The sequence below is a fragment of the Petaurus breviceps genome, unplaced genomic scaffold (assembly GCF_028583685.1).
Source record: "Petaurus breviceps papuanus isolate PSGF00001 unplaced genomic scaffold, PetGlider_PUasm1.0 90925, whole genome shotgun sequence".
Classification (NCBI taxonomy): domain Eukaryota; kingdom Metazoa; phylum Chordata; class Mammalia; order Diprotodontia; family Petauridae; genus Petaurus; species Petaurus breviceps.
In genome coordinates, this window is record NW_027187380.1 from 24,437,219 (window position 1) to 24,455,827 (window position 18,609).

Sequence of the window (18,609 nt, forward strand, 5' to 3'; positions counted from 1 at the left end):
CTCCTTAAGGATGAGTGAGTTAAGGATTAAGGAGGCTCTCTTCCTTAAGACTGACTGAATTAAGGATGATTGAATGATTGAATTACTAAATGATTGAGTTAGTAAATGATTGTACTTTGTTGAAAATTACATGACCACTTTGGTGAAAATTATGTGGCCATTTTAGTGATAAGTTGTTGAGTTGTGACAAGGTGAATGCTATATTTTGATTTTCTGTGATAAGTTGTAACATTGTGAATGCTGTCCCTTGATTTTCTGTAAATGTTTTGCTCTGATTTGTAATGAATAGAGAGTTCACTATACTCTGTAATCAGAATCTTGAAAACTGCTTGTGCTTGGCTTTACAGGTTGACCCATTCCCTTTCACCTTCCTGCTCTTCCCTTCCATTGTAACAGTTTTTTCTTGTGTCTTTTATATGAGATAATTTACCCTATTCTATCTCTCCCTTTCTCCTCCCATCATATTCCTCTCTCACATATTAATTTTATTTTTTTGGATATCATCTCTTCCTATTCAATTGATCCTGTGCCCTCTGTGTATACATGTACACACATATATACACTCACATATGTATTTATACACACATATACCCTCCTATACATAAATATATGTATGTATACAAATATATATATATATATATATATGTGTGTGTGTGTGTGTGTGTGTGTGTATGTATACATATTCCCTTCTACTATCCTCCAAGGTAGTCCAATAATTTTTAAATTATCTCTGCTAGATCTATTTTCCAGGGCAGTGGTTTTTCCAATGAGATATTTCACATTGCCTTCTATTTTTTCATTTGTTTAGATCTGTTTTATACTATCTTGCTTTCTCAAAAATATAATGGTAATGTAATTTGAATTTGAAGATCCATTTGTGTTGGCAAAGGTAGCAGGTACTTAGCACTTAGTAATAGATCAAGCTTCTGTTGGGAAAACAGAAGGTATGAACTCCTATCTCCTGTTGCTGATGGGACAGGAAGGGGTTGGCTGAAACAGGAAGCTAACGCTGTGTGTATATTAGGAAAAGCCCCAGAGAGGCACAATCAGAATTTCTTGGGACCAGCATCTAGTGGCAGAGCAGATACAGAAGAGAGAATTGAGAACTGAGCCAGAATTTCCTGAGAACCTGTGGTGGTGGAGTCTCTTCTGAACATGTGCCAGAAGCCCAGGAGAAGACTGAGGAAGCATGAACGGGATGCTGAGACTTTGTCTGTTTGTGGCTTGGTTGAGCCTTGAATTCCCGGGAGCAGAAATTGTGAAGGATCTGACATGGACTGGATCCTGTGAATTTCAGTGTGGAGCAGGACCTACCCAGACAGATGGATAAGGAACTGGAAGCTGCCTGCCAGTGAAGCCAGGTGACAGTCTGGTGAATCCAGGTAGAATCTGGGACCATGGAAGGGGATCCAGGGAATCTGAGAACTGGCCCCAAGTCAAGACGAAAAGACTTCTCCATGGGTACTGAGTAATAGTGAAATTGTACTTTACTAGTAACCTAGGGGTGGAGGGTTTGTGTATGATACTTAGTAATTGATTGCTGAATAAGTGACTGAGTTAACTTAAGTGTACCCCATGAGTGGAAGACTTTGCCCCATGAGTGGAAGACTTTGCTGAATAATTCACTGATTGAGTTAACTTGAGTGCCCCATGAGTGGAAAACTTTGCCCCATGATTGGAAAACTTTGACTATTGTATTTTGAGACTATATTGTAATACTGATTGAGTTAACTTAAGTGTGTACCATGAGTGGAAGACTTTGATGATTGTCCTTTGTTCTAAATATTGTGACCGCTTTGTTAAAAAAAACTATGTGGCCATTTTAATGATAAGCTATTTGTGAATATAAGTTGTAATATTGTGAATGCCATACCTTGATTTTTTGTGAATGTTTTGCTTTGATTTATTATGGAATAAATACTGTTCACTATACTGTGTAATCAGAACCTTAAAAGTGATTCACAGCAGCATTCCTCTGGAAAGCTTCTGTACATGGTATTACAATAAACTAATTAGCTTCCATTTGCTCCCATCTAATTTTGAAGGAATTATTCTCTTCAGTGAGTTTTTGAAATTCCTTTTCCAACTGGCTAATTCAACTTTTTAAGGCATTCTTCTCCTCATTCGCTTTTTGGACCTCTTTTGCCATTTGAGTTAGTGTATTTTTCAAGGTGTTATTTTCTTCAGTATATTTTGGGTTTCCTTTAGCAGGCTGTTGACTCACTTTTCATGATCTTTTTACATCATTCTTATTTCTCTTCCCAATTTTTCTACCATTTCTCTTACATGATTTTCAAAATCCTTCTTGAGCTCCTCCATGGCCTGTAACCAATTCATATTTTTCTTGGAAGCTTTTGATGCAAGAGTTTTGACTTTGTTGTCTTTTTGGTTCCATGTTTTGATCCTATTTGTCCCCCCCAAAAGTATCCTATGGTCTGATTTTACTTCCTCTGCTTGTTCATCTTGCCAGCCAATTACTTGACTTTTGAGCTCTTTGCCACAGTAGAACTCTGCTTCCATAGAAGAGAGAGCTGTGTCCCAAATCACTGGGGTTTTTTCAGTTTCCAGAGCTATGAGGAGGGCACCCTCTCTACAGCCACAAGCTCTGGCATACTACCCTTCCTCACCCCAGAACCACTACCCAAGACTGTGACCTAGATCCAAGCAGGTCAAAGCAAGAGCAATTAGCCCCTGAATGGTTGCTTGGTCCCCCTATGATTTGCAGGCCAGAAGCTCCAGAGGCAGCCACATGGCAGCAACTCCAGCTACACCTCTGCCACCTCTAGCCCTGGGGGCAGGGGCTGGACCATGCTCTTCCTTCACCCAGTTCGAACAGAGTTCCCTACTGACCTTTTTTTCCTTTCTCTTTGGCATTTATGGGTCGAGAAGTCTAGAAGCTGCCACAGTTGCTAGTGATTCAATCTCCTGAAGTCTGCCCTGGTTGGGACCGCCCCGTGTCTCAGCCTGTGCAGCTCACATGGGACTGCTCAGTCCCTAGCCTGGTGCTATAGACCCTTCCTGTAGGCCTGCCAGGCTGCCATCAGGAGATTTGTTTCTCTTTGTCACTTTGTGGGTTCTGTAGCCCTAAAATTTGTTTAGAGTCATTTTTTACGGGTATTAAAGGTGTTTGGAGAGTGAGCTCAAGCAAGTTCCTGCTTTTACTCTGCCATCTTGGCTCTGCCCCTCAACTACTTTTTAATATAATCAATTTCCTGTGTAATCCTATGCATTCTATGTTTTGATTATTTAAAAACATTCTAAGAAGGAGACTATAAGCTTCACCAGCTTGCCAAGAGGGTCCATTGGGACAAAAAAAGTTAAGAGTTCCTGTTGTGAAGATGGTATTTTAATTAATAAATCCAATGCCACTTTCTCAGTCTAAATCCTCTGGAACTCTCTGCAACATGTAACACTACAGACTAGACCCTCTCTGATTCAAGTATTTTTATGATATAGTTCTTTCATGGTTATCTTTCTGTCTTATTGATCCCTCTCATTTTCCTTTGTCCAATCATGATCATTCATGTTCTTCTCCTCATGTATGTACCTACTCCAGGGCTCTAAGAAGCAAGCCTCCTTAAGGATGATTGAATGACTGAGTTACTAAATAAATGATTGTACTTTGTTGAAAACTATGTGACCACTTTGTTGAAAACTATGTGGCCATTTTAGTGATAAGTTGTGTAGTTGTGACATGGTGAATTTAGATAGAATTGTCATTTTTATTATATTAGTTCAGCCTACTCACGAGCAACCAATGTTTTTGTAATTATTTAGATCTGACTTTATTTGTGTCAAAAGTGTTTTGTAATTGTGTTCATATAGTTCCTGGGTTTGTTTTGACAGGTAGACTCTGAAATATTTATAATGTTTGCAGTAACTTTAAATGGAATTTCTCTTTCTATCTCTTGCTGTTGGCCTTTGATAGTAATATTACAGAAATGCCTGCTATTTATATGGGTTTATTTTATATCCTCAAACTTTGCTAAATTTGTTATTTCAAGTAATTTTTTATTTGATTCTCTAGGATTCTCCAAGCATAGCAACATATCATCTGCAAAGAGTGATAGCATTATTTCTTCTTTGCCTATTCTAATTCCTTCTATTTCTTTTTCTTCTCTTATTGCTAAAGTTAACATTTCAAGTACAATATTGAATAACAGTGGTGATAATACACATCCTTGTTTCATCCACAGTCTTACTGGAAATGTTTCTAGCTCATTCCCTTTACATATACTGCTTGCTGATGGTTTTAGATAGAGGTTACCTAGCATTTTAAGGAAGACTCCATTTATTCATATGCTCTCTAGCGTTTTTAATAGGAATGGGTTTTGTACTTTGTCAAAAGTTTTTTCTGCATCTGTGAAGATAATCATATGATTTCTGTTAGTTTTGTTTTTAATATGGTCTGTTATGCTGATAGTTTTCCTAATATTGAACCAGTACTGCATTCATGGCACAAATTCTACCTGGACATAGTGGATTATCCACAAGATAAGTTGCTGCAATCTTTTTACTAATATCTTATTTAACATTTTTTCAATCTATAGGGATCAGGGAAACTGGTCTGCAATTTTCTTTCTCTGTTTTAGCTCTTCTTTATTTAGGTATCAGCACCATATTTGTATGCTAAAAAGAAATAGTTAAGATTCTGCCTACTTAACAAATTATTTCTATAGTATTGGAATTAATTTTTCCTTAAATGCTTGATAGAATTCATTTATAAATCCATCTGGCCCTGGAGATTTTTTCTTAGTGAATTCATGATGGCTTATTCAATTTCTTTTTCTGAAATGGGGTTAAGTATTATATTTCTTCTTTGGTTAATCTGTGGAATTTATATTTTTATAAAGATTCGTCCATTTTACTAAGATTGACAAATTTATTGTATAGTTGTGCAAAATATCTCCTCATTATTATTTTGATTTCCTCTTCATTGGTGGTGAATTCACCCTTTTCATTTTTGATGCTAGTAATTTGGGTTTCTTCTTTCTTTTTTTTTTTAATCAAATTAACCAAAGGTTTACCTTACTTTGTTTTTTTCTTTTCATAAAATCAGCCCTTTGTTTTACTTATTAGTTCAATAATTTTCTTTATTTCAATTTTATTAATCTATCCTTTGGTTTTTAGAATTTCTAATTTGGTATTTGAGAAATTTTAATTGGTTCTTTTTCTAGCTTTTTAGTTGCATGCCAAATTCATTGGCTTCCTTTGTATTTTATTCATGTAAGCATTGAGATATATAATAAAACTTCTCTGAAGAACTGCTTTTGCTGCATCTCATAAATTTTGGTATGTTGTCTCATTATTGTCATTCTCTTGGATGAAATTATTGATTGTTTCTATGATTTGCTGTTTGACCATTCACTCTTTTAAGATTTGATTAGTCCCTAATTAATTTTAGTCTATCTTTCCTTGGCCCTTAATTACATGTAATTTTTATCACATCTTGATCTGAAAAGGATGCATTTAATATTTCTGCCTTTCTGCATTGGACTCTGAGGTTTTATGCCCTAATACATGGTCAATTTTTGTGTAGGTGCCATGTACCATCAAGAACAAGGTATATTCCTTTCTATCCCCATTCAATTTTCTCCAAAGGTCAACCATATCTAACTTTTCTAAAATTTTATTCATCTCCTTAACTTCTTTTTTGTTTATTTTGTGGTTAGATTTATCTAGTTCTGAGAGGTGGAAGCTGAGGTCCCCCACTGGTATAGTTTTGTTATCTATTTCATCCTGTAAATCCCTTAAATTCTCCATGAATTTGGATACTATACCACTTGGTGTATATATGTTTAATAATAATATTACTTCACTGTCTATAGTGTACTTTAGCAGGATGTAGTTTTCTTCTTTATCTCTTTTAATTACATCTGTTTTTCTTTGTCTGAGATCAGGATTGCTACCCCTGCTTTTTTTCTTTTACTTCAGCTGAAGCATAATATATTCTGCTCCAGTGTTTTTAGCTTTACTCTGTGTGCATCCCTCTGCTTCAAATGTGTTTCTTATAAACAATGTTGTAGGATTATAGCTCTTAACTCATTCTGCTATTCCATTGTATGAGAGAGTTCATCCCATTCACATTCAGTTATGATTACTATCTGTGTCTCTCTCTATCCTATTTGCCCCATCACCCCCACCCATTTATGCTTTTCTTTCTTCCTTACCCTCCTCACTAGAGTTTTGCTTTTGACCACCACCTGCTTCAATCTGCCCTCCCTTCTATTAGCCCCCTCCCATTTCTTCCCCATTTCCCTTACTTCTTCTTCCCTCCCTTCTATCCACCCCCTCCCTTTTATTTCCCCTTTCCCCTCCTACTTCCTGTTGGGTAAGTTAGATTTCTTTACCTAACTGTTATTCCCTCTTTGAGCAAAATTTGGTAAGAATAAGGTTCAAACAATGCTCCTTCCCTGCTTTCCCTCTACTGTAATAGGTTTTTATGCCTTTTCAAGTGATGGAATTTGCCCCTGTCTTCTGCCTCTTCCTTTCCTCTTCTCCCATTACAATCCCCTTTTGCCTCTTTTTCATCATCAGATCAAAGTCAACTTATATCCATTCCCTCTGTCTGATGTGGTATGGGCTCTGGGAGCCCCCTCAAGTTCTCCTTGAGTCCCAGGTTCTGGGAACCTCCATTGGACTCTTGATTAAATTGTCTCATTTGATGAGGGATTTACATGAGGCAATAAGCCTTATATTGTGGCTTGGCCCAGACCTCTAGCCTAGTTACTAACTGCTAACTACTAGCCTAGCTACCAGCCTAGCCCTCCATTGTTCATTTACTTCCCACCCTTGAGCCTATCAAAATATCAATATACCCTTCAATAGACCTAGCCCACCATTGTCTGTAGCCTCTGGTTAATTCCCACCTTTAATCACTCATTGCCCTCTTTAACTCCTCCTGAATGCCCTCCCCAAACTCCTCCTCTAGACCACCCCTAGATTCCTCCCACAACCTTCTGTATATAAGACCCCATCTCATACCGTGTGGTGTGAGAGCACCATAGAATGCCACAGAATAGTGAGGGCACCATAGAATAGTGAGAGTACCATAGAATGACCTAGCAAAGACTTACTCTGCGTCTAATGCAAGTGAACTTTTAATAAATTTTACTTTTCTTTGGCTAAGAAGATTTGAGTCAAATTGATTCAGTAGGACCCAGCGTGTTGTTATTTTGGGTCTCCAGAGCAACCCTAACCCTCTTAGTGGGTAATCTCTTCATGTCTATGCATACAAAATTATAATAACAATACAGTTCTCAAGAGTTACAAGTGTTATCTTCCCTTGTAGGTATGCAACCAGTTTGCTCTTATTAATAACAGGGTTTTTTTTTCTTTTCTGTTTACCTTTGTATGCCTCTCTTGAGTCTTATGTTTGAAGAAAAAAAATTCTATTGAACTCTGATCTTTTTATGAGGAAGGTTTGGAAGTCCCCTATTTCACTGAATGTCCATCTCCTCCCCTGAAAGATTATGTTCAATTTAGCTGGTTAGTTGATCCTTGGTGGCAATCCAAGCTCCACTGATTTATGGAATATCCTATTCCATGCCCTCCGATCTTTTAATGTAGAAGATGCAAAGTCCTGTATAATCTGGACTGTGGTTCCATGATATTTAAATTGTGTTGTTTTTTTTTTTCTGACTGCTTGCAGTATTTTCTCTTTCACCTGGTAATTTTGGAAGTTAGGTACAATATTCCTTGGTGATTTCAATTTGGGATCTCTATCAGGAGGTGATCTGTGATTCTTTTATGACTATTTTATCTTCTGGTCCTGGGATGTCAGGGCAATTTTCCTTGATGATTTCTTGGAAGATGCTGTCCAGGCTCTTTTTTTCATCATGGCTTTCAAGTAGAACAATAATTTTTAAATTGTTTCTCCTGGATCTATTTTCCAGGTCAGTTGTTTTCCCAATGAGGTATTTTACATTTTCTTCTATTTTTTCATTCTTTTGTTTCTGTTTGACTGATTCTTGATATCTCATGGAATCATTAGCTTCCATTTGCCCAATTCTAATTTATTTATTTATTTATTTTGCTTTTTGGAGGGGGAAGGCAGGGCAATTGGGGTTAAATGACTTGCCCAAGGTCACAGGGCTAGTTAGTGTTAAGTGTCTGAGGCTAGATTTGAACTGAAGTCCTCCTGACTCCAGGGCTGGTATTCCATTCACTAAGTCACTCAGCCACCCCCCAATTCTAATTTTTTAATGAATTGTTTTCTTCTATTATAGTTTGTACCTCCTTTTACATTTGGGCCATTTTACTTTTTAAGGAGTTCTCTTCAGTCAGTTTTTGCACCTCCTTTTCCATAGTGCCTTTCCTGTTTTTCCCACTTTTTAAGGACTTGTTTTCTACAATGTACTTTTTTTTTTTTTTTACCATTTGACCAACTGTATTTTTTAAAGACTTGTTTTCTACATGTTTTGGTCTTCCTTTTCCAAGTTATTGACTCTCTCTTGCATAGCTCTCACTACTTTTATACCTCTCTTATTTGACTTTTAAAATCCTTCTTCAACTCCTCTAAGAAGCCTTTTTGGGTTTGAGACCAGTTTATATTTCCCTTTGAGGTGTTGGATGTGGGTATATTAACAATATTGTCCTCTTCTGAATTTGTGCCTTGATCTTCCCTGTCCCCATAATAAGAATCTATGGTCATTGTCTATTTCTGTTTTTTGCTCTTGTTATTTGCCTATTTTCTGTCTTTTAAAGTTGAGCCCTCCTGCTGTAGTGCAGGGGGCATTCACCCAGGTTTCTTGTGCTGGGAGCCTAGGACCTGGTCACTGGCTTTGTGTGCTGGGGTCTCAAGTACTGGTAGCTGGAGACTTTAGGGGTCTGGCAGCTTACCTGGTGTTGGGCTTTGGGTGAGTAACCCTGGAGCTCTCAGGATGAGAGTGGGGAGTCTGGTCCCTGGGGGAATGCCTGCTCACCTGATCTTTGCATTCAATATGTGGCTGCTGGAGGATGTCTGTCAGCCTAGAGTTGCACCACCTTGAATTGTGCTTCCTAGAATTGTGCTGGAGCACCAGGAGATTTGACTGCTAAAGAACGACAATGCATGTTGTAGTTTTCAGAGCTGGTATCTACCAGTTCCCCTGCCTGTGCTGAGGCACTTTAGATGTCTTGGTATTGGCTCTTGCCTGCTCCAGTTACCCTGGGGCTCAGGACCTTCCCCTGGGTTGCTCATATGCCTCCCATCCTGTGCCACTCTCCCTCCCCCAGAGCAAGAGGAACCTTTCCTGTTAATCCCCCAAGGTTCCTGGGCGATAAGCCTGCTGCACTGGCTCAACTGTTCCAGAGTTTTTCCTGGGGCAATGTCTTTCAGAGGTCAATGAGGGAAAGTGAAAGTGACTTGCTTCTCACTCTGCCATCTTGGCTCCCAGAAGTGGAAAAATCTATACACTTTTTCTTTTAGTAGTATCCTCAGCTTCCATTGATTTAAATATCATCTTTGCACATATCTACATATTCAATCCTCATCTCTCTCAAACTCTAGTCCTACATTTCCAACTATATGAAAGGTATCTCCAAAGGGATGTTTCCTAGGCACCTAAAACTCAACATGTTCAAAACGCAACTCATCATGTTCTTCCTTAATTCTATCCTTCCTCCTAAGCTCTCTATTGTTGTCATGTGAAATATCATTCTTCCAGCTCTCCATCCTTGGCCGGGCAGCTCATTCCTCTGCTCCCGCTACCCGGCCTGTCCACCGCCGCCTTTGCCATGCTTCCCACTGCCCTGCTCCTCTGCTGCGGCCTCCACCTGCTGCGCCAAGCCCCGATCCCGGACCCTGCGGCCCCTGTAGCCCCTGAGGCCTGCGCCTACCCCGAGGCCGCTGCAGCTGCTGCCCCTGGCCAGATGTCCTTCACCTTCGCCTCGCCGATGCAGGTGCATTTCAATGACACCAATGTGAAGCAAGTGGATGTCTCAACCCAGAGTGGGGCCTTTGGGATCCTTGCTGCCCACGTGCCCACCCTGCAGGTGCTGAAGCCCAGTGTAGTGACCTTGCACGCCGAGGATGGCACCACCACCAAGTATTTTGTGAGCAGTGATTCTGTCACAGTGAATGCCGATTACTTGGTGCAGCTGCTGGCAGAGGAAGCCATGGCTCTGGACATGCTGGACCTGGCGGCCGCCAGATCCAAACTGGAAAAGGGGCACTAAGACTTGTCAGCAGCATCAGATGAGGCAGCCCTGGCTGAGGTTCAGATCCAGATAGAAGCCAATGAAACTATCGTAAAAGCACTGGAATCGTGAGCTGGGGAGCTGAACCCTTGCGGTCGTCCAGAGATGGTGTGACCGTTCTGCTCCACGGCGATCATCCAGAGCTGAGGAGACCAGGAAATACCCAGGAAGGAAGAGGATTCCTAGCTCCCAATTCCCCTTCCTACTCTCCACCCCCAGATTAAAATCCATAAGGGTTCTGGACTTAAAAAAAAAAAAAGAAATACCATTATCCCAGGCATCCCAGGTTCATAATCTCACTCACCCCACCTTTCCCCACAGCTAATTAGTTACCAAATTTTGCTAACTCTACCTGCTACCTACTTTTTCAACATACATTATACACTTCTTTATACTTATAACCACAACTACCTAAGTAAAGGTCCACATTAACTCTGGCCTAGACTATTGCGAAATTCTCCCAATTGATTTTCCTACATCTGCTGTCTCTCTCTTCTCTTCAAAATTAACATCATAAAAGCACAAGTTTTAACATATCACTTCTATGCTCAAGAAGCATCAGTGTTTTCCCAATTGCTTTTTGGGTAAAATGTACACTCCTCTCTTTGACATTTAAAGACCTGCACAATATGTTTTCAGATAAACTTTATAACTTCTTCCACATCATGGATTCTATGCTCCATCCATGCCAGCATATTTGCTATTTCCTGTACATAACATTCTATATCTTATTTCTGTACCTTTATGGAGACTTCTCCCCCATACCTGGAATGCTTTAACACTTCACCACTGCCATTGCAATCCATAACTCTCTTAAAGGCTGAATTCTTTCATGATATCTCCTGTTTTTAGTGCCACCTCTTCCATTAATAAATGTTTATTTTGTAATTATTCTACACTTCCTTACCTATGACCATTTACTCCTCCCCCACAGTAGAAAGTAAACTCTGAAAGGATTGTGTCATTTTTGTATAGAACCATGCCTAGCACATGGTAAATAATAAATACCTGTTGATTAGCTGAGAAGTCAAAGAGGTATTCCTACCCCATCTATTCTCTCCCTCTTATTACATACCTATGACATGCCAAGCATTGTACATTTCTAATGAAAACATATTATATACAACATAAAAACAAGAATATATATGCTTTGTTCAAATCATTCAATCAGATTATATGGATAAGAGATCAATTGAAAATTTATCATTCAATATTCTGAATTGTTCAATAGATTAAATGTACAAAAATGTCCTACCTTAAAAACAAAATATTGTGTAAGAAAATCTACCTGCTCAAACGGAAATTAATACCATCAAACATGAAGGTGAAATTTTAAAATTTGATCAAATAACAAATAAAGTGACTATAACCTAGAAACTTATTTGTTCACTGGATTCATTCTTGCCAACAAAATAAAACAATAGTACCTCTGAATGAATCATAATTTAAGACTAAAAAAAGGATGAGAGTTTTATTTTTAAACTGGTATGTTTTACATGATAGGAAATTCAAGGAGAATAAAGAAATTAATGTAAGACTCCCAAACAAAGTTTACACTAAAGTCACAGAAATTATCAGTGCCTTCATAAAATTTTCTTGTAGTCTAGGCAGCTGAGATAATGACTTTTATTTTTCAAATTTCCAAGGGACATGTAAAATATACTGAGGAAAGGAGATGCAAGGAAATTAGAAATTCTGCTATTTATACGAAGAAGAACCAGAAAGAAAAATAATCAGTGTAGAGAGATACAATAAATATGTAAAATCTTAGCATAATGAACTTCATGGGGACAGTTGCAATTCTTTTGTTGAGTAGAATGTTATTAAATGAAATATTATTTGAGGTAAAGGGCAGCACATAGTTACAGCATGGAAGTATTTTGATTTTTCTGATGTAATACAATGTCATTAAAAATAAAATAACATTCCTAAAATAAAATACCAACCTGCTGTTCAAATCTTTTCTTGATATCTTCTAACTGCCATAAAAACTCTTTAGACTGTTTCTCACGAAGAGATTTGGATCTAGTTAGATCTGCCTCCACTTTTTCCATCTAGATGTTAAGAAGGAAATGTTACATTTAAAAAACCAAACTGTGCCAATGAAAGAAACTTATTTAAAAATATAATGCCCATTATTAAGACATGCGAAAGAAGAAAATGACTATTAATTTACTTATTCTTATAGTATAGACACACATCCTGCAATTTCTAGGTATATGTACAATACAAAAAAAAAATCATTAACATATCATCTTTCTCCCTTCCTCTTATTCTCCTAACTTTCATATATTCCCACTGTTAACCTTTAGTACTAATGGCCTACCTTTACCTCCTAAGAATGAAACATTTGAAATCTTTTGTCAGAGCAAGAGGATAAAGCCAATCAACAGTGTTTTTTGATCACTGACATCTTGAAGGTCACTCTATGTACTAACGGTTACAAGTTCTCTATATAACTATAAAACGTACTACAATCCTTCAGCATCTAAAAATTTTATCTGAATCACTATTACAGGATTTGAAAAGGAAAAAGCAATACCCACAATGTGCTGAATTCTCAAGTAAATGATATTTAAAATTAAAATGTTAATATTTGTTCTATGCTATATCTGACCTCATTTACTATAATAGATGATAAATAATGCAATGATTTTAGTACCTCACTTTTCAGTAAAAAATTTAGGAAGCATATTGTACCCTGTCTTTATGTCCCATTTACTGCCAATAAAATCCATCAATTCCTATTTAGAATTTAAATTTTGGCTCTAAATATTAATTCTAAGAGTATCAAAGATCTTTAACTACTATCAAATTCAGTTCTTAGATACTAAGAGTAGTGAATCACAAAATCTCATGAATTTCACTGATGTCGGCAATAGACAAAGAACAGAAGCAGTTGAGGAATTTCTAGAGGAAGCACAATTTAATCTATCTGAGATTTCAAATTTGAGGCACAGACCTAAAAGAAAATGAGTAGATAGTGGAGTGTTGATCTTTTTTTTTTTTAATACACATATATATGTGTGATACTATTGATATGGATATTCCTTTCAACAATGCAGATTTCTAACCCTTTGTGTCCACCCATGCTGTGTAACTCTTGTCCATAAGTTTACCCCAAGAGGTCTCCGCTATGTTTGCCACAGGGGATCCCATTGTTAAAGGAGTTGAGAATCCAAGGTCACCATCAAACTACAAATAAGGCTCAGAATACAGCTTTAGTAAAAGCTTTTTAGATACTTCAAATCAGGGTTTCTTAACCCGGGATCTGTAAAATTGCTATTAAAAAAAAACATACTTTGATAACTATATTTTAATAAGATTGGTTTCCTTTGTAATCCTATGCATTTATTTGGTGCATTAACAAAATTATTCTGAGACAATTTTCATAGGTTTCACAACACTGCCAAAAATATCTAAGATACAGAAAGTTAAGAAACACTGCTGTAGACACTACTGAAAAGTCATTATTTGAACACTTACACAATGTATATTGACTATAAATGCAATGAAATTCTATGAATTCACCTGACAAGCTTATTAAATTTTTAAAAATTCATAGTTTTGCTGTTATTTGTATTTGCCAATATAATGTGTTACATAAGCTTAAATGTAAGCTTCATTGTCCTATAACTCCTCGAATTGCCAGCACTTGTTATACAATGATGCTTGACAAATATTTGTTTATAAAGCTAAATCACCTTTCCCTATGCTCAAACTACAACCAGAAATACACTATGTACATGTTTCAGTTCTTATGGTGTACTGAAATGTTTACTAAGTGGGATAGCCAAATAAAAATTCCCTAAATGTGCCATATGGCCACAAATCACTTCTATATTGATGACTGCTGGTTTTTACAGCTCTATGCCTAAATTCTTATAATGATCTCCAGGCTTTTTCACCTTAAACATGCCTTGTATATTGTTCTAGTAAATTTCCTTTTATCATATAATTTATTCCCTGCCTTAAAAATATTCAGCAGTTCCTAGAAAATAGGCTAAAATTCAAATTTCTCAACCTAACTGATGAAAGCTCTTGATAAACTGTCCCCAACACAAATTTCACAATTTTTCTATCTTATGAATGTCTCACAAACAACAATAAAAAATTCTCATTTTCCAAATCTAGGTCTTTAATAGTTGTTTCCTCCATCTAAAAACCTTAGGCTTCTCATTCTGTATACTCTTATGGCATTTGTTTTCTATAGTGCTATATAATACCACATAATAAAAATTCCATTGTTTTTTTAGCCATTTTGCAGCTTAATATTCAGATGTGACCTGAATATTTCCTCAAATATACTGTAAGTTCCTAAAGGGTAAGGATACTTTATATATTTTTTGTTTAGGATACTTTATATATTTTTTGCACCTCCTTAGCCCTCAATATGTGATCCATATTTATTGAATTAATAAGTGAATCAATGAATAACTAAACAGAAGAACGTTTCATTCTATAATTTTAAATCTAGATAATATGTGAAATTTTTTTGATCTGCCATTTAATTGAGCAAAGTATGAAAAAATGCCATAATTATAAATTCTTTCATACATAAAATGAGGAAATATACATTTTAAATACTTAAAGTAATTCTTATTATAAGGTTGTCCCCTCTATTCAAAGTAGTAATCCAAATAAGTAATTCAAGCATTCATTTAAGAATATATATACATATATAATCAGAAGACTCTAATATCTATAAGGTAAGGAAAGGTAAAAGTAAATTTTACATGAATTATAAAGAAATAAATTATATAAATTAATTTAAATGCTAATTATACGAACAGAAAAAGCCAGCCCCCACTCCATTCTTATTTCCCTAATTCAACAAAATTCAGAAAATAATTCTGAAATGGTTAAAGCTTGTAGAAAAGTATATGATACTCTGTTGCCATAGATACCAAAGACTCTGGGTCATGAAGTCAGTACATGATTCCATATTCCATTTAACTTCAAGTAAAAAGAACAATTCTCTTAATATTATGTTACGTTGTCTTCAACAAAACATAAAAACAAAGTTTAAAAGCCTATTAACAAAAAGGTTAAGTACTTCTATATACCAATACATTTAGGTTTAAACAAAAAAGAATAAGAGAAGAGGGGGATGTTAGGCAAACTTGTTTTACTATGGATGGTTAAAATAAGATCACTTTCATTGCTGAAGCTATCACTAAAAACTAATTTTAATATTAGAGAGCTCTATGATTTTGGTACAATGCAATCTAAGAATAAGATAGTTTAAAGAAACTTGCTATCAATTAACAATTCTCTTTGTTTTATATATGAAAGGAAGTTTTTAAAATTATTCTGGCATAATACCAAAGGATTAGCAAGGTTCATCACGATAACAATGATGATAATAATTGTGGCAAACAGTGAGTATTATTATCAATATTTAAAGTAATAATTATTTCAATAACTAATGATATTATTGCATTTATTATAGTATTCTTATAAAACAGAATTGGAAAATAATGTTATACTTAGGACCTTGAATGGAGATGGCAGATTGAGAGCTGTGTCTATAGCTGAGAATTCTTTTATCATCACAAAACAGTAAGAAATGAATAAAGTAAAGAAAAGTAACTTTTTAAAAATGGAGCATAAAAAGAAAATGAAACAGAGAGAGAGAAAAATAAAAACCAGAAGAGATAAAGAACAAAATGAACAATCAAAAAGAGAGCCCCTTCAAGAACAAAAATACTATGGGGTAAAGGATAATGAGAAATTCAAAAAGAAATACTACAATAGCAAAAGCTACTTACCCCAGAAACACCATCATGAAAAAAGACATTTTTAGAAATTAGGAATATGGAAAGACAGAATTTAAAGCTTTTTTAAAGTAAAAAAACAAAAAGAGAGAAAAAGTGGAAAATTTTAATAAAGCAGTGTAATCTCAGGAAAAGATTGGCAAAGAAAACACAAAAGTACAATGAATATAAAATTTAAACAAACTTTTCCAAAAAAACAAAAAGCATTAAAAAGACCAAGAGTAGAGGCAGCTAGGTGGTGCAATGAAGAGAGCACCAGCTCTGAAGTCAGGAGGACCTGAGTTCAAATGCAGACTCAGATTTAACAATTACTAGCCCTGTGACCTTGGGCAAGTCACTTAATCCCAATTGCCCTGAATTATCCCCTCCAAAAAAAAGGGAAAAAAAGGTCAAGGGATAAGTAAAATTCCAATGGGGGAAAAATAAAGATCAAGATGGATTTGTAACTGAGTTCTAATAAGCATTTAAAGAAAAATTAACTTTATAATTTGTTTGCAAAAACAGAGAAACAAAATTCTTACCAAACTTTTTCTATGAGACAAGCATGATAGAGATATACAAACCAGGGAGAGATAAAGCAAACCATAGATCAATGTATCAAATAAAAATTAGCAAAGAGGCAACAGCAAAGTATTTGAAAGATAGTTCACTATGATAAAAATGTGATTATACTAGGAATACATAACTGGTTTAACATTAAGAAAACTATTAACCATAATCAACCACATTAATAATAATTAAAATGGTATTATAAGTATTAGGCTTTAGAAAAGTTACAGCTCATTCATATTCATGATTTTAAAAGACCAAAATGAATGGAAATATTAGAGCACCTTCCAATTAGTTTTAAAATTAAGTCATTGTCATCACGATTGATAAAGTTCTAGAAATCTTATAATGATAAAACAAAGATAAAATTGAAAGATTAAGAATATGCAGAGATCTAGAACTCAAAGTTTTACAAATAAATTTTAAAAAATTTTTTTGTTGTTTTTTACACAATGGGGAAATAAGATGTACAGGTACTGGGTTACAGAGGTCCATCTTGCCCTGCTAGAAAGTTAGGGTGATTATGGATAGGGGAAGGATATAGGGAAGAATGGACTGGGGGAAGGGGTATTCAGTGGGCTTGCTATTTTGGGGTGAGGGGTAGGGGAAAGATGACGAGAAAAACTAACTCAAAATCGTGTGGAAATGAATGTTGAGAACTAAAAATAAATAAATATATTTTTAAAAAAGAATATGCAGAGAAAAATTATCAATATTTGCAGAACAGAATTTTGATAATTCTAGAGATTTAACAAAAATTAACTGCAATAACTTCAGTAAATTAGCAAAGTACAACATAATTATTCCAAAATATTATCAATAGAATTTGACAAATCCAAGGACAACAAATATTGGGATGAGGACACCCTAACCAATAACAACAACAACAAAATGCTGGAAAATTTAAAAATTGATCTGGCAGTAATGAAGTTTACAAAACATAATGTAGCATAAAACACAATAAGTTACAAATGGATCCATGGCCTAAATATAAAAAATATTCTCATTTAAAATATAGAGAATACAAAAAAGAGACAACGTTCCAAACAAAAACTGGAGGGAGAAGAAGCAGGGGGAAAGAAAGGGGGAAAGTGAGGGGAGAGACAGGTGATGACAATAGAAAGTAGAGATCATAGAATGAAGTTAAGTTTGAAAAGCTTTAGCACAAGCTAAGCCAGTTAGAAAAAGAACTAAAGCAGTTAATAAGAAAAAAAATGTAGCAAACATCTCTGATAAAGTTCTGATATCTAAACTATATAGGGAACTAAAAGAAAAACAAAACAACCAAATTCATTCCCCATAATAAAACGTTAAAAGAATACTAATGGGTCATTTTCAAAGTAAGAAATATAAGCTATCTAATAGCATTTTTTTTTAAAGTGAGGTTCTATTACATACCTGCCAGACTAGCAATGATGACAAAAGATGAAATGGTAAAGGTTGGTGGCACTGTGGGAGGGCAGATATACTAAGGCAATGTTGGCCGGAGCTGTCAATTTATCCAAACTTTGTTGAAAATAATTTGGAAATATATGCAAAAAGTCACTAAATTAGAATGTCCTTTTTTGTCATGAATGCCACAAGCCATATAGCCATGAAAGATATAAAAAACACAGAAACAAAACCCCACATAACAAAAATATGTGTGGCAATACATATTGTTATGGCAAAGAATTAGAGACAAAATGGCTAACTATCAAATGGAGAATAGTTGAATGAATTATGATAGATAAATGCAATGGGATTTTATTCTGCCATAAGAAATGACAAATATAGTTCTAAAACAAGAAAGAGATTCAGCAAATAAAAAGAAAAATAGACCAATATCATAATAATTAATGATAAAAAAATAATAATTTCAAAAATATTAAATAAAATACTGGTTAAAAAAAAGACTATCCCAATTTATTAAAAAAAACAACACAAAACACCCCACCATTCATTATAACCAAGGCAGATTTATACTAGAGATGCAAAGATGGTTCAATATTAGGAAAACAATCAAAATAATTAATCATATAAAAAAACACATTCAAAACCATGATTATTTCAAGATGATGCAGAAAAAACCTCCTAGAAAGCATGATATTCATTTACATTTTTT

General features: G+C 35.4%; 1 protein-coding gene and 1 pseudogene across 11 annotated transcripts in view; one reads left to right on the forward strand and one right to left on the reverse strand.

The window, feature by feature from the left end:
- CEP112 (centrosomal protein 112) overlaps window positions 1-18,609 on the reverse strand; it is a 555,671-nt gene that overhangs the window by 307,367 nt on the left and 229,695 nt on the right. For 10 of the 11 annotated variants that reach the window (XM_069076590.1, XM_069076589.1, XM_069076587.1 and 7 more), the window contains one exon: window positions 12,126-12,233. The exons of the other annotated variant lie outside the window; for it this stretch is intronic. In XM_069076590.1, coding sequence (XP_068932691.1) covers window positions 12,126-12,233 — 108 coding nt within the window. The remainder of the gene's footprint in view (window positions 1-12,125; window positions 12,234-18,609) is intronic. 11 annotated transcript variants of the gene reach the window in all.
- On the forward strand, window positions 6,931-11,229 carry LOC138152299 (ATP synthase subunit delta, mitochondrial pseudogene; annotated as a pseudogene).